At 38.0% G+C, this 13009-nt stretch overlaps 1 protein-coding gene and 1 non-coding gene across 2 annotated transcripts; one reads left to right on the top strand and one right to left on the bottom strand.

Moving 5' to 3' along the window:
- Positions 1-2123: 2123 nt before the first annotated feature.
- On the bottom strand, positions 2124-4187 carry LOC103716500 (epsin-3-like). The gene is made up of 4 exons (XM_008804527.5): positions 3942-4187; positions 3356-3478; positions 3097-3258; positions 2124-3003 (listed from the first exon to the last, which is right to left on the bottom strand). The coding sequence occupies exons 1-4, from the start codon at positions 4058-4060 to the stop codon at positions 2496-2498; spliced, it is 912 nt and encodes a 303-aa protein (XP_008802749.3). The 5' UTR covers positions 4061-4187; the 3' UTR covers positions 2124-2495.
- Positions 4188-9905: 5718 nt separating this feature from the next.
- LOC113463354 (small nucleolar RNA U3) lies at positions 9906-10117 on the top strand. The gene has a single exon (XR_003387457.4). It is a non-coding gene; the product is annotated as a small nucleolar RNA U3 (small nucleolar RNA).
- Positions 10118-13009: the final 2892 nt, after the last annotated feature.

Genomic DNA, 13009 nt, shown 5'->3' with positions numbered 1-13009 from the left:
ATATATGTTTCGGACTATGGTACTTAACCTCAAATTTTGAATCTTTATGCTCAAGTATCCTTTTCTGATTTATATCGTTAATTAGGATTCTAAGGTCTAGTGCCATCTGCAATTTGGTTAATTACTGTAGCAAGATTAATGATTTTGATGCAATATATTTAGAATTTTAAGATTTTGAAAGGGTTTATTTGCTACGTTAAAGCTAGGGATGATGGTTGTCTTTAAAGAAGAGAAGATGTTGGGTGCTTGCAAAATTTGAGTGATATTCTGTTCCTTGTTGATGAATGGCTAAGGATTTTATAAATTGTCAGCGATGGACAAGATAGAGTTTGTAATTAATCTGCATAACAACTTAGGAAAACGGACATGGTTTCTTCACACACGGGATGGTATTATCCCCTTTACAAACCTCAAATTAATTTTGAAGTTTAAAAGTAGAATTATGAACGAAAAGATACAGAATTCCACAAAGTCCGAAATGCTCATGATGTGAATATTAACATCGTGTTATCTGAATATATCCTTGACATGGGTAATTGATATCTTTATGAATTCCTCCTGTTTGCCCACTAATTTACCCCCCTAAACCACCCTATATATATCAAGTTGTGAAATTGGACTAGGAGTATAGACAACAGGCTTGTTGACAAGCCTCCTGCTGCTAAAAAATATCCCACTGGTTTTGTCAAAAAAACAAAGAAAAGAATGCTTTTTTAATATTTTTATTCTTCCTTCATTCTATCAAAGAATGTTAGAATGCTACTTGAAGGCATGCAGGAAGGAAAAATAAAGGCTGTTTGCCAAGAAATGCCGAGAAAGAGCTCAATATATATATAAGTTGTCGGATGACTTTTGAGTTGAAGCCCACTAAGACCACTTGATCTATGATTGTGTCCTATAAGAACATACCTTAGGAGAGACCTACCATTTGCTCTTGAAAAAATGGAAGTGTCTTATAATTCTCTAGAGCCGGATTGCAGAGGGGCCCGGGGGGGTAGGGGAGCTAAATAATTCATGTTATAATATACAACATGAATCAACATAATCATTTGTTGCATTTTTTTATGATAGTCTTCTTTCAAGGTAGTGTTTATTAGTTTATAGTATGGTCTAAATAATTCAGTCGGTCCATGCAGCATTCCTCTTCCTATATTCTTGCAGACAATTGGCATCACCTCACACGGTCATCTTAGTTCAGTGGATATTGATAAACCCTTCTATCCTCACTGTGTTCACTTGTGAGTTTTCCTTCATCAGCATCTTAGGCCTTCCCTGAAGGTCCCCACATTCTTCTATCTTGATTTTCTGAATTTTAATCTGGTGACTTCCCTTGTTTAATTTGCAGGGAAATAAAGGATATCTTTGCTCTTCATAGCTTGTGCTCTTATCATCCCAGCACTACTTATCAGATATCATACCATACATTTCTGGATTTCACCCTCTGATCAGCTTTATACTATATGACCTACCTTGGTGAGTTTTTTTGTGGTTGCAGATATCTTCATGGTGACAATATTCTTACTTTGACCTGCCTATGGCTGCATGAGTATGGGGTTAAGATATTTATGATTAACTTTAATATTAGCTACCTGTAAGCTGACTTATCTTCCCCGACATGCTTGCAAGGTCAGATTAATATGCAAGCAAAAGACGTGGCCTGTCGAACACGATTATTTCCTTAAGCATAAGCCTGCAGAATTTAAATTGCATTATTTATGCTTAGTTTTTTAAGCAGAGCATTATCACTGTAGTTATCTATGCCTTTTTATTCTGATCTTTAAGTACTGAGAACCAGGTTTTGCTTAAATTAATGAATCATGCAGCACTTATGTATGCCATGTGACTTTATTTTTTTAAACACTTCGATTCTATGGATATAGTGCCTCAACTTAGCTTTCTTCACAACATATGATAAAATGACATTCTATCGTTACTCTGCTGCTTGGCTCTTCAATTTCCCAACTAGCATTGCTTTTAGTCTTTACTATTTTTCCGTTCGTATATTTTGATGATCTGATACTTAAAAGCTCTATTTCAGTAGGCTAACAAATGATCATAAGAAAACTATGTTCATCATCCCAAGTACTAGCTTTCTAAGCCAACTAGCTTTCTAACCAATGCACTGGCAAGCACAAAGCATGTTATCATCATTCACATATTTTCGTATCAATACATTGTTCACTCCTTTCTACAGATAACAAACCCAAGGGCTACACAAACTTCAGGGACATGATCACCACATATAATGCTAAGCTATAGTAGTAATTTTGCAGACACGACGTCTACTTGCAAAGCTCAAGATGGCAATCCTGCATCAAACTCTCGATAGGTGGTAACATATCATGGCCTCATATCATAGCTCTAGCTGAGGAGTTGGATAGAATCACTAAAGAAAACAAAAGAACAATAGGCTGTTGCGAGAGATCTGGTCAAACAACCTCAGATGCTGCTAGTTTTCACTCTGTAGCCTCGTGCCCCAAATTTCTTCAGGAAGATCAGACTGAATTCCGACTTAAAAGAAGCCTTGACTCCATGCTTTGATATTCAAGTTTGTTAAATGGGTGGTCTTCTCTCTGGAATTCATTTTTCATCCCTTCTTGACAAGTCAAAAGTGGTCTTGATTCCCTCGGAGGAAGGCCCTTTTTTGGCAAACTCTTGTCCACTGAATTCTCCTTCATCAGTCTCTCTCCTGATTCAGTTTTCTTGTTCATCTGCAAATCAAGCCGATCATCCGGACTTAAATTCTCCTTTTGGCTATCAGGGACTATGTCTTCCTGCTGGCTGTAATCTTCGTAGTGCGAATTACTTCTCCCATAACAATTCGAAGCCTGTTCGATGCCATTCTTATTGTTGGATGACCAACTTAGATTGAAGCTACCAAATCCCTGAATTCCACGAGTAATTCTTCGAGCCTGGTCCCGCTCTTCTGTAAGAACTGGCCCTTTCTCAAGCAGCTTCAACACCCTCTCTGATTTCTTTCTCACAGTCAGTCCCCAGTTAAACCTGCAAGTCAATTCAAACATCCATATCTGAAAATGGGATTATGGTACCTCGCAAAACAATACCGAATCTAAATGATGAGTCCTCATTTCTCACCCTCTTTCATCAATGAACTGAAAGTTTTCCATTTCTTGGATAACTTCCTTGTCGCTCTGAAACTCCTCTGCGGTGCTCTCAGGTCCATGAGTTAGAAGATGCTCCAAAAGTATCAAGGCCTTGTAAGGCTCCCTCCAGTGCTTCCTATCAAATTTGGCCAACCTAATTCGACGACAAAAGGTCGATAAACCTCTCAGAACACGGATCCACAGAAACTACCAAATCAGAACACCATTGAAACCATGATGAACCTGCTAACCTCTTATGCAGGATCTCCACAATTCTCCAATAGTCATCGATCTCGAATGCCGCCCGTGATATGAAACCCATTGTCCTCGCGTCTGGTGCCCATGGATTCCCATTTGTTGCTTCTTCTGTCAGCCTACAACCAAGATCAATGTCACAACCAATAAATGATCTAAAATCTTGAATCTAATGCCGCACTTGGAGGTTTAATTTCAAAATAATGTCTTTATTGTACCCTGGAGCTAAAAAACTCTGGATTTCAAGAGTAGATTTTAAAGGCAGTCTTTACTTCGAGGTTAAAGATCATACTGAAAGGATCAAACATGAATCTGAAAAAAAAAAAAAAAAAAAGACCTCTTCTCAAGGTAGAAATTTTCAGTTTCATGATTCTAAAGCTCTAGTGAGATTTCCATGCACCACCAAACATAGAGAATCATGACTTCGAATTACAATGAAAGATCATAATTTATTTGTACATACTTTGCAATCTAATGGCTGATATCAAGATTTTCTTAAAAGAAAGAAAGAAAGAAAGAAAGAAAGAAAGAAAGAAAGAAAAAAGAGACATTAAAGCATATCAAAGACCAGATGGAGCTTACAATTCAGCGGGAGTAACATCGGTGAGAGCCAACCGTGCGGTCCGGATCTTTTCTTTGAAGAAGTAGGAGGCCTGCTTCCTGAGCTCATGGAAGAAAGGGGTTCCCATGGCGATCGACATGTCTCCGATCTCCCCAGAAGAACAGCAAAATAGCGACGGTCTTTCAGCTAGCGGGCAGAACGCGTAAGCAAGAGGAGAGAAGAGACAGCAAGGGCAACTGCTCCACCAATTCAACAATTAGCACCTACTCCTCTGGACTGAAATGCCATTACGTAGGATGAGGCAAGCGAGAAAGCGATGGAGGAGGGATCGAACGGTGGACTGGAGATCCAGAGGGGACAGGAGGTGGTGGGATTGGAATCTCCAACGGAAGGAATTCGCATGGCTCTGTCATCTTTGTAAGACCAGGGACGGGGAAGTCAAGGTCTCCGGGTGAAGTTCGAAATTTAAATTGGAAAATGTAGCCGTTTGCTGCGGGCGTCATGGAACCCATGCTCTGCTGACTTTTATCTTCTTCTTGTCGACTAGTGCAGCCTTGTTGTATACGGTATCCAGGATAACGCTGCATGCGTCATTGTAGGATTTTGGACTTGGACCAAATCAAACAATTCAACATGCCTCTGCATATGCAATACTCATGCTCAATGATTAGTTTTTTTTTTTTTTTTTTTGGTATCACGGCGACTCACGCTAGACGGGTATAAATGCAGTCAATAAAATTAAAAAACAAAAAACTGTCTAAGACCTCTAGCAATGACGCGTCGTCCACCCAGACAAATCCTCCCACATGGTGAGCCACAAAAGAGGCAACCCAGTCGGTGGCACGGTTCGCCTCCCTGCATGCATGCATAGCCTGGTAAGATCTGCACTCTCCTAAAAGTCTACAAATGTCCCTAAGCATCGGCTTCTTCTCAGTGGCGTGACCCCGTCTCCTGACCCACGCGATTACCGAAGCCGAGTCCCCCTCAAGAAGTATGTGATCCGCCCCCAATGCCTGCCTAGCATAAGACAACCCCTCCTAGGCCGCTCTGAGCTCGGCGCACACAACGGATGTGTCAAAAATCCTCCGACCGACCGCCGCCATCAGTCTAACAGCGTGGTCTCTGATGATAAATCTCACACCTCTATAACTTCCGTCCTCACCTATACTGCCATCAAAGTTCACCTTGAGAAAGTCAGGGGGTGGGAGCACATAAGCAACTTAACACAAATATAAGCTGCATTGCAAATAGTTTGGTTACATGGCATACCTATGACTCATTTGGAAGCCCATGGTTACATCTATCTCCTTTTTCACTAGTGTTTCGCATGGGTAGTGCACATGATAGATTCCATGGATGGCTTAGATCTTCGAGCTAATTAAGTTTTTTTATTATTCATGTAATTTGATAAGCACGATTTCAACTTTGGAAGGTCGATTTTTCATGTCTCTCAATTAAGAATTGAGCTAAATATAGTAAATGTCTGTTTAACATAGAAATAGTTTTATTACCATCCATCATATATGGCTGAGCAATGTTACACTATTTAATACTAGAATAGACTATGGTATTGCAATGTCACGGGGCTGTGCACGTGCACATGCATGTGTGTGAGGGAAAGAGAGGGTTTAATCATAAGATATTACTGTTAGGTAAGTTTTCATGACTACATTTTCTTATGATGTTAAAATATTTATAGAAAAAAAGAAAAATAAGAAAAAAGAGAGAGAAAATTGATTTTATTTTTCTGCTCCGTCACATTTGGTATATCTCAGAGGTTATATGTACTAATATACAAACTTTATATAAGAAAAATAATATAGGCTGATGTAAAATTATGCTAGTAAAGAAAAATATTACTCGCTGATACCAGTTGTTATATGATCCCTCAAATCACTCTAATAAAATCATACTAATAAAAAAAGAATAAATTAAAAAACTCTCTTGAATTTTACGTTTATTATACTTATACCCACTAATTTGTAAAACCTACACTTATATCCAGTTAAATTAATCGCATTAGTGAACCTGTTTACCTCGTTAAAAGTCAAAATTGCCCTTGCGTGATGAGTAAATTACAAGAAGCCCTTAAAATTAGGGATAAATTATACTTACAATCGATAGTTTGAAAAATCTATCCTTTTGAGATTTGTTTTTACCCAACACTTAATCCATGACTTAACAGAATGTTAGCCAAACAATAAACTTAAATGAGACTAAATGTCATGTCAGAAAAAATTTAAAAAATGACCAAATTAGCCTTAAGTATATAATATTCATTCAAGGAAGAGAACGGCCGTGAGGCACCATAGGTCTAAGTTTGATCTTGATGATTTATCAGAAAAGAGCTACATAATAAGAGAAAAGCAATCTAATTCTCTCAAGCAAGTGGATGCCTCTAAAATTTTCTATTGTCCGGAACTAACGTCAAGAATTTTATTACTTGAACCGGCCTATCTAAGATAAGTAAGTGGATTAGAGCGTGATTAATGGTGGTGATCTCCTGGGTCGGTACTGTCGAGGATCGTTGTTCCAATCTCTTGTCCACAGGGGATGAGGTGGTCCCGAGATTGTCTGACAAACCTATAAAATATGTTTTGGTATAATCTCCCTCTGGCAAGCAAATCGAGACGCCCACTTGCTAAAAATATCATTTTCCTTGGATTTTTTTTCTATGTTATGGTGAGTAGGGTTTGGTTTTCCTGTTAGAATTTTGATGCTTCATAATTTTTTTTTAAAATATTATTTAGTCACTCGTATCATGGACAAACTGACGCTATTGTGAATCGGTCAGACATATTAAGGAGTGCAAATAGATCGGGTCGGATCCTGAGTGACCCCGATCCAATACGATTTTTTGTTCGGATTCTAATTTTGGACCCAAATTCGATCCGGTTGAAAAATGGATCGGGTCAAGTCGGGTCCGATTCGGATCCAGGTCTGAGTCGGATCGGATTTGGATCCGAATCGGATACAATTTTTTGTGCTTTTGAAAAAAGATTTGGATAAATCTAATTTGGTCATACCGTAATTATGAGGTATTGGGCGACCTTGCCAAGTCATGGGTGACCTTGAGTCAAAACAGGTGACCCATGACTAACTAGGTCGGTCTACAAGCCAAATGTCATACCACGCTATTTTTTATCCATATGACTGATTGGACGGAACTTGGTGTCTCCCAGCTCCCCCCTCACGAGGACAAAAAATAATCCCAGACCGTCTTCCAAAATCCAATTCCATTGCAGAAAACTGTCACATGACCCATATTCAGTTCAGTGTTCCCTCACTTTCGCCCTTCAAACGTTAAAAGAAACAAAAGCCCAAAAACAGAAGGGAAAAAAAAAAAAAAGCCAGCTACCGAGACACCAGAGGTATCAACAGTGTAATAGATCGAGAGAGAATCCTGACGGGCCGAGTGTTCCCTCACTTTTCCTTTTTTTTTTTTTTGCTCTCTCTCTCTCTTTCTCTTCGGATCCATTCGAGTCGGATCGGATCCGTTCGGTAAACCCAAACCCGACCCAAAAAATTCGAGTTCAATTTTAGAACCCGACCCGAATCCGCGGGTCCTAAAATTCAGGTCGGGTCGGGTCTACGCGAGTCTGGTCGAATCGGGTCACGGGTCGGGTCATGAGGCTCCATGGGTCTGAGTTTGATTTTGATGATTTATCAGAAAAGAGCTACATAATAAGAGAAAAGCAATCTAGTTCTCTCAAGTAAGTGGATGCCTCTAAAATTTCTTGTTGTACGAAACTAACATCAAGAGTTTTATTAATTGAACCGGTCTATCTATGATCCAAGCCAAGCTATGGAACTGCAACTAATGCACGACACTTATTTGCACAGGCTAACATAGAATTATGACTCTTAATGCAAACTGAGCAATAGCCAATAGCTCAGTAGTACCAGTCTCTCGCTTAAATGCAAAAAATCATGGGTTGGAACCACTTGATCGATGTAATCCTCAAAAAGTGTAACTCTTGATAGTCCAGGCCAAAGACATTATAGAGCACCTTGGAGCAATTACATTTTATGGGTAGCCCATCTCTGGACACCTAGTTTAAACTTGTCAAAAGGTGGACCGGACACTGGAGTCATGATAACCAAAATGCTAGATTCACAAACTTACGTCAATAAAATCATGGCTAAAGAGAGATGCTAGGGGTTGCTATCCTGCTACCCATATGTTTTTCATACCACATAACACTATAGAGTGAGTGTGATTCATGGGAATTGGTCAAATTTATGAGTCAACGACAAGTCAATGCCAAGTCAGAACAAGAAAATAAGTGAGTAAATAAACAATGTTTGTATCATTTTAGCAATACCAAATGTTCCTTTATATCATGCTGGTCCTTGTTATAGGCCATGTGTCTAGGCATCCTAGAACAAAATCATTAAGGGAAAACAATTTTTTAACATGTTTCAAAATTTATGAGTTCTTTCTCAAGAACAAGTAAAATTGTTTCTTGACCCTAATGAAGGAAGCCATTATTTAATATTGGAACCAACCAGTTAACGATGGATTTGGAATGTTTACACCGTTCTCTATTTTGTCATTGTTTATTTAGATTTGTTCAACATAGCACTTACAACATGTGATGCATGTGATTCAACCATATGTAAAAATATAAGAAGAGAGAATCCCTATATCTTATGATACAACTACAACAATATTGGTGCGGACACCGATGCCAGGTCAGCCATTACTCGGGTCAATAGTCGCTACAGGGTTTAGCCAATCCAGCCAGTTTGATTTTATTTTGGATTGATTTTATGTTATTTTATTTTATGTCGATTGGGCTCGTTTGCATATTGTCATTTTAGGACTTTTATGGGATTGTTTTTTTTTTGTAGGGGTCTTTTTGTTATTTTGTGACCCTATATATATGCGTCTATATTCGTGTTTAGGGTCTGATGAATGATTGAATGAATTAGCTTCTATTTTTCTGAAACTCTGGTATGAAGCCATGGCTAGAGCCAGGTGAGAAGCCTGGTTCTCATTCCTCCCCACCTCTTCTCTTCTTTCTCTCCTCTCCTTCTTCTCTCTCTCTCTCTTTTCTCTGCTGTCCTGCATCAAATATGTATATCAATATATAGCCTGACAATATGACTACCAAAGAAAATATCGCTCATACTTGGACAAGTACAGCAACAACTATGAATGTGCTTAACATGATGAAGGAAATGCATGTAGTATGGATATCCATAGTCCCATAAGCTTATTCACATGATGCAAATGAATAATAGAGAGGACGAAGGGATCACTTGATGAATGGTTTTGTAAAAGAAATATGCATTTCCAAGATAATTCCATGATTGCCAGGAGTTTTATAGAAGCGAGAAAAAGAATTCAAGAGAAAATTTATAACAAGGAGATAAAACCCATTACAGCCTTCCAAGCAAGCTACAGCACATCACACCTCCAATATAAAGGCTTAGGAAGGTGGCTTTTGAACGTCACAAAGCATCATAAAAGAACTTACATAATATTGCACGGAAAGAGGGAAGTGGGAGATGTTAGATCTACCAAGTGGACAAAAATAGTTCAAATTAGTGATAAAAGGACCGATCATACGAAGCGCCGCTACATATTTACATACGTTTTTATGGTGCAAATAGCCAATCTTCTAGCAGTAATATTTCCAAATATAAACATTAACCCCTCAACTCGGTAGGTGAGGTCGGATCCAAAATCATATTATTCATGTTCTTTTTTTATATTTATTCGCCCTGTGGATGCTATTATTCTAGAAACATGATTTTTTTGGTTAATGTTGACTTTTATCAAACAAGTTGACTGATTCATGTGCAGTTGCTCCTGTCCGGTAAACTCACCGCTATGTTCCAATTACCAAACCTTTGCCAGGCTTTCCATCGGCAGCACCGGTACACTGACCGCATCGGTGCCACAGGAGATTAGTCCCACATCGATTAGAAGAATAAACAATATTTAACTTAATTAGCGATTCTCGACGCTTTGCGACACGACCTTACTTGAACGGGATCTGTTCTATAGGTTCGTACAACCGTATTCTTGATTGCAAAGAAGACGGGCAACTCTGTCTGGTAGATGACACATAACCTCGGGATTAGAGCGTGATTAGCGGTGACGATCTCTTGGGATCGGTATTGTTGAGGATCGTTCCTATCTCTTGTTCTCAGGGGATGGGGTGGTCCCGAGGTTGTCTGACAGACCCATAATTTTTTTGGCCTAACCTCTCTTAGGCAAGCAAATCAAGGCGCCCATTTGCGCAAAATATTATTTTTCTTGGATTTTTTTTCTATTTTACGATGGATACGGTTTAATTTTCTTGAAATGCTAGAATTTTGATGCTTCACGAATTTTTTTTAAAATATTATTTGGTCACTTGTGTGGTGGACAAATTGGCGCTAATATGAACCGGTCAAATATATATGTTTCAAAAATTATTATTTTTAGATTTTTTTCTATTTTTAGTGAGTTGGGTTTGGTTTTCTTGAAATATTAGGATTTTGATGCTTCACGGATTTTTTTTTAATATTATTTTGTCACTTGTGTGGTGGACAAATTGGCGCTAATACAAATCGGTCAAATATATATATTTTGAAAATTATTTTTTTTAGATTTTTTTCTATTTTTATGGTGAGTTGGGTTTGGTTTTCTTGAAATGCTAGGATTTTGATGCTTCACGGATTTTTTTTAAGTGTTATTTGGTCATCGTGTCGTGGACAAATTGGCGCTAATGTGAACCGGTCAAACATATATGTTTCAAAAATATCATTTTTCTTAGATTTTTTTTCTATTTTATGGTGAGTAGGGTTTGGTTTTCTTGAAATGTTAGGATTTTGATGCTTCACGGATTTTTTTAAGCATTATTTGGTCACGTATCGTGGACAAATTGGCGCTAATGTGAACCGGTCAAACATATATGTTTCGAAAATATCAGTTTTCTTAGATTTTTTTTGTCTATTTTATGGTGAGTAAGGTTTGATTTTCTTGAAATACTAGGATTTTGATGCTTCACGGATTTTTTTTAAGTGTTATTTGGTCATCGTGGCGTGGGCAAATTGGCGCTAATGTGAACCGGTCAAACATATATGTTTCGAAAATATCATTTTTCTTAGATTTTTTTTCTATTTTATGGTGAGTAGGGTTTGGTTTACTTGAAATGCTAGGATTTTGATGCTTCGCGGATTTTTTTTAAGTGTTATTTGGTCACTCATGTCGTGGACAAATTGGCACTAATGGGAACCAGTCAAATATATATTTCGAAAATATCATTTTTTTAGATTTTTTCTATTTTTATGGTGAGTTGGATTTGGTTTTCTTGAAATGTTAGAATTTTGATGCTTCACGGATTTTTTTAAGTGTTATTTGATCACTCGTGTTGTGGACAAAGTGGCGCTAACGTGAGCCGGTTAAATATATATGTTTTGGACTATGGTACTTGACCTCAAATTTTGAATCTTTATACTCAAGTATCCTTTTCTGGTTTATATCATTAATTAGGGTTCTAAGGTCTAGTGCCATCTGCAATTTGGTTAATTACTGTAGCAAGATTAATGATTTTGATGCAATATATTTAGAATTTTAAGATTTTGAAAGGGTTTATTTGCTACATTAAAGCTAGGGATGATGGTTGTCTTTAAAGAAGAGAAGATGTTGGGTGCTTGCAAAATTTGAGTGATATTCTGTTCCATGTTGATGAATGGCTAAGGATTTTATAAATTGTCAGCGATGGACAAGATAGAGTTTCTAATTAATCTGCATAACAACTTAGGAAAACGGACATGGTTTCTTCACACACGGGATGGTATTATCCCCTTTACAAACCTCAAATTAGTTTTGAAGTTTAAAAGTAGAATTATGAACGAAAAGATACAGAATTCCACAAAGTCCGAAATGCTCATGATGTGAATATTAACATCGTGTTATCTGAATATATCCTTGACATGGGTAATTGATATCTTTATGAATTCCTCCTGTTTGCCCACTAATTTACCCCCCTAAAGCACCCTATATATATCGAGCTGTGAAATTGGACTAGGAGTATAGACTGCAGGTTTGTTGACAAGCCTCCCGCTGCTAAAAAATATCCCACTGGTTTTGTCAAAAAAAAGAAAAGAAAAGAAAAGAATGCTTCCTTAATATTTGTATTCGTCCTTCATTCTATCAAAGAATGTTAGAATGCTACTTGAAGGCATGTAGGAAAGAAAAATAAAGGCTGTGTGCCCAGAAATGCCGAGAAAGAACTCAATATATATATATAAGTTGTCGGATGACTTTTGAATTGAAGCCCACCAGGACCACTTGATCTATGCTTGTGTCCTATAAGAACTTACCTTAGGAGAGACCTACCATTTACTCTTAAGAAAATGGAAGTGTCTTATAATTCTCTAGAGCCGGATTGCAGAGGGGCCCGGGTGGGTGGGGGAGTTAAATAAATAATTTCAAGAGTTAAAGTGTCTTGGTGGGGATGGATGTGGAGGGGCTACTGGAACTGCAAAGGGATGATTGCTAGGCATCGAGATGATGATGCTTAAGCTGGGGGCAAAATGATGAAGGAACGAGGAAGGCATGAGTTGTAATGATGTCATCAAAGTGTGAAATGTTGGGGTTTGTGTGGGGAAGTTGTTCTCTCTGTTCTGCTTTAAAGTTGCAAGCAATCACTATCTTAGTAGTGATGAAAACCATGCAACCTCATGGAAGATTGGTCCCCCTAGCAACTCAATTTAGAAACACCAGTACCCCTGACTCCTGAGGCATCTAATTTTATCACCTCATCCAATAGTTAATTTACTGGGGGAAAATTATTGATTTTGCTGGTGTAGTTTCTTGTTCATGTAATTCACCACCATAATTATCACGTCAAAGTGATTTGTGGTCCTTGCATTGCTAATGGTGTGAGCCGAAAAAGCTTTTATACTAATTGACCATGTCCTCCCATGGTCTTGATGGCTATTTCATTTTTCCAATTTCCTTCCAAACTACATTCAACAAATTAATAAGTGCCTTTCCAGTGAGCAATGACGCTAGGATTTATCTGCTTTGGTTCAATTGTTATCTGGTAAAATTTCCCTGTCTATGAAACTTTACTAGCTCCAAGAG

The sequence above is a fragment of the Phoenix dactylifera genome, chromosome 8 (genome assembly GCF_051530095.1).
Source record: "Phoenix dactylifera cultivar Ajwa chromosome 8, Ajwa_hap1_PhDact_Kaust_v1.1, whole genome shotgun sequence".
In the NCBI taxonomy this organism is placed as follows: domain Eukaryota; kingdom Viridiplantae; phylum Streptophyta; class Magnoliopsida; order Arecales; family Arecaceae; genus Phoenix; species Phoenix dactylifera.
Note: the sequence above shows the minus strand (reverse complement) of the source record. Positions and strands in the feature narration are given on the sequence as shown.